At 57.4% G+C, this 2,007-nt stretch overlaps 1 protein-coding gene across 1 annotated transcript in view; it reads left to right on the forward strand.

The window, feature by feature from the left end:
• Window positions 1-86: 86 nt before the first annotated feature.
• LOC114818309 (uncharacterized) overlaps window positions 87-2,007 on the forward strand; it is a gene marked incomplete at its 5' end in the record, with an annotated part of 3,889 nt that continues 1,968 nt past the window's right edge. Inside the window, 2 exon segments of the mRNA XM_029083602.1 lie at window positions 87-192; window positions 996-1,136. Of these exon segments, the coding sequence (XP_028939435.1) occupies window positions 87-192; window positions 996-1,136 (247 nt within the window).

The raw sequence follows: 2,007 nt of genomic DNA on the forward strand, positions 1-2,007 counted from the left end.
CAAATCAAGTGACTTCAGCCTCTCCTCGTACTTATCTGTGCTGGGAACTCCAGCTGCTGAGCCTGCCCTGTCTCCCCCTTTCCCAGGTGTCCCAAGGATGAAGTGGAGCTGGCTCCCTGCACACCGCACAGCGACCTTCAGTGTGGTCCTCCCACCAACACCTCTTCCAGCTCCTCTAGTAAGTGGGGAGCTGCTGGAGGAGGGGAGATGGGCTGAGGGGTGGAGGTGTGAGCTGCTGTGGAGGAGACCAGGAGCAGCTCCTCACACACCCTGTTTTATCCACTTTAGATCACTTGATCGTGATCATCTCAGTGGTGGTATTTGTGGTCCTGCTTGTGCTCGCCTGCCTCTGGAAGTACCGCTGCTGCCGTTCCCCAGGTGAGCACCGGGTGTGGGGGTCCCCTGGGGTGCTCACCCCGGCTGGGGAATCTGCATGGGTGTGGGCTGGGTGGGATGAAGGACCTGCCTGGGGGAAGAGAGGGATCACAGGATGGTTTTCCCTCTTCCAGGAGAAGGGAGAGACCTGAGCGGGAAGTCCTGCAGCGTGGTGGTGAGTTGCTGGGATGGCAATGGGGGTGGCAGCTCTGTTTGTGGGGCTGGGGTGAAGTCTCCTCTCTGCTCCCTGCTTTACCTCCAGCTCCTGGGAAAGCTGGAGGAGCAGGGAGATGAGTCTCATCCCTGCAGGGATGTGGTAGAGCTGGGCCAAGCAGAGGAGGGTCTCTGGTAGTGCCCTGCTGTGGGTGGGGTGCTTGCAACCCCCTCCCCAGTGCCATTATCACTTCCCTGGCTGAGGTGCTGGCACATTTAGGGACCCCACTGGGGACCCCAGGTTAAAGGGGGGGCTGTGCTGTACCAAGACCCCTGCAAACTCAAGGTGAGGGAGTAAGCTGTGCCCTTGAAACCACAGCAGGGCAGCTGTAGATGACATCCCTGAGGGACCAGTGTGAGCCCTGCCCTCCCGGGGCCACCCGGTTTGTGCTTCTCTCCTGCTGTAGGGCTACCTGCTGCAGCAGGTGACAAGGCACAAGAGGGAGGGTCTGGGGACACAGGACAACATCCGCAACGAGCAGTTCTCCCGGGATCAGCTGCTCCAAAGGGCGTCGGGTTCGGTGACTCCCAGAGCTCCAGGGCTGGAGGTACATGAACATGCCTCTCTGCTCTGTCGTGCTCAGCTGAGGTCTGGTGCTTTCCTCTGCTTTCACCAAGCTGATCACCTGCAGGAGGCTTCCAAGCCTGGACCACGGTTTCTGCATGGAGACAGCAAAGGGTCTCTTGTCCTTGTTCTGGGTTCAGGACTTCAAAATCTACTCATTGCAGTTGGCTGCCAGAGTCTTCTGCAGATGTAATGCTGATGCTGAGCAATCAGACAGCTCTTCTCTCCTTGGCTGGGACCCATGAGGCAGCTCTCCCCTGCTCATGGTGTGCTGTCATCCCAAAGCTAGGAAAATTAGGAAGAAACTCTTCACTGTGAGGGTGGTCAGACACTGGAACAGGTTGCCCAAGGAAGCTGTGGCTGCTCCTTCCTGGAAGTGTTGAAGGCCAGGTTGGATGAGGCTTTGAGCAACCTGGTCTAGTGGAAGGTGTCCCTGCTGCTGGCAGGGGGTTGGGACTGGATGAGCTTTAAGGTCCCTTCCAACCCAAACCCATCTGTGATTCTATAAAACAATGGGTGTCTTGGGTGGGGGTGGTGGTGATCTCCTGCCCCAGCAGCCCCTGGAGAGAGGGAGAGGGTTTCCAGCTCCCTCATTAATGGGACTTGGGGACAGTGTTTGTGCTGGGGCTTGGTGGGTGCTATAGGATGTTGTCTTCCCAGGAGACAGTAACAGGGACCTCACAGAACAGTGTGAAACCCAGGAAGAATCTGGTTCCAGTGGAAGGAAAAGACCCTGTTGTCCGTAAGTGTTGGGGCCCAAGGGATGAGCTTCCTGGGCAAAATCCTTTCTGACCCAGCTCTCTGGGTTCTACCCTGTTCTCTGAGCTTTTCCCTTCCCCCTTCTAGTTTTGCGA

The sequence above is a fragment of the Antrostomus carolinensis genome, unplaced genomic scaffold, assembly GCF_000700745.2.
Source record: "Antrostomus carolinensis isolate BGI_N321 unplaced genomic scaffold, ASM70074v2 scaffold36492, whole genome shotgun sequence".
NCBI classification, from domain to species: Eukaryota; Metazoa; Chordata; class Aves; order Caprimulgiformes; family Caprimulgidae; genus Antrostomus; species Antrostomus carolinensis.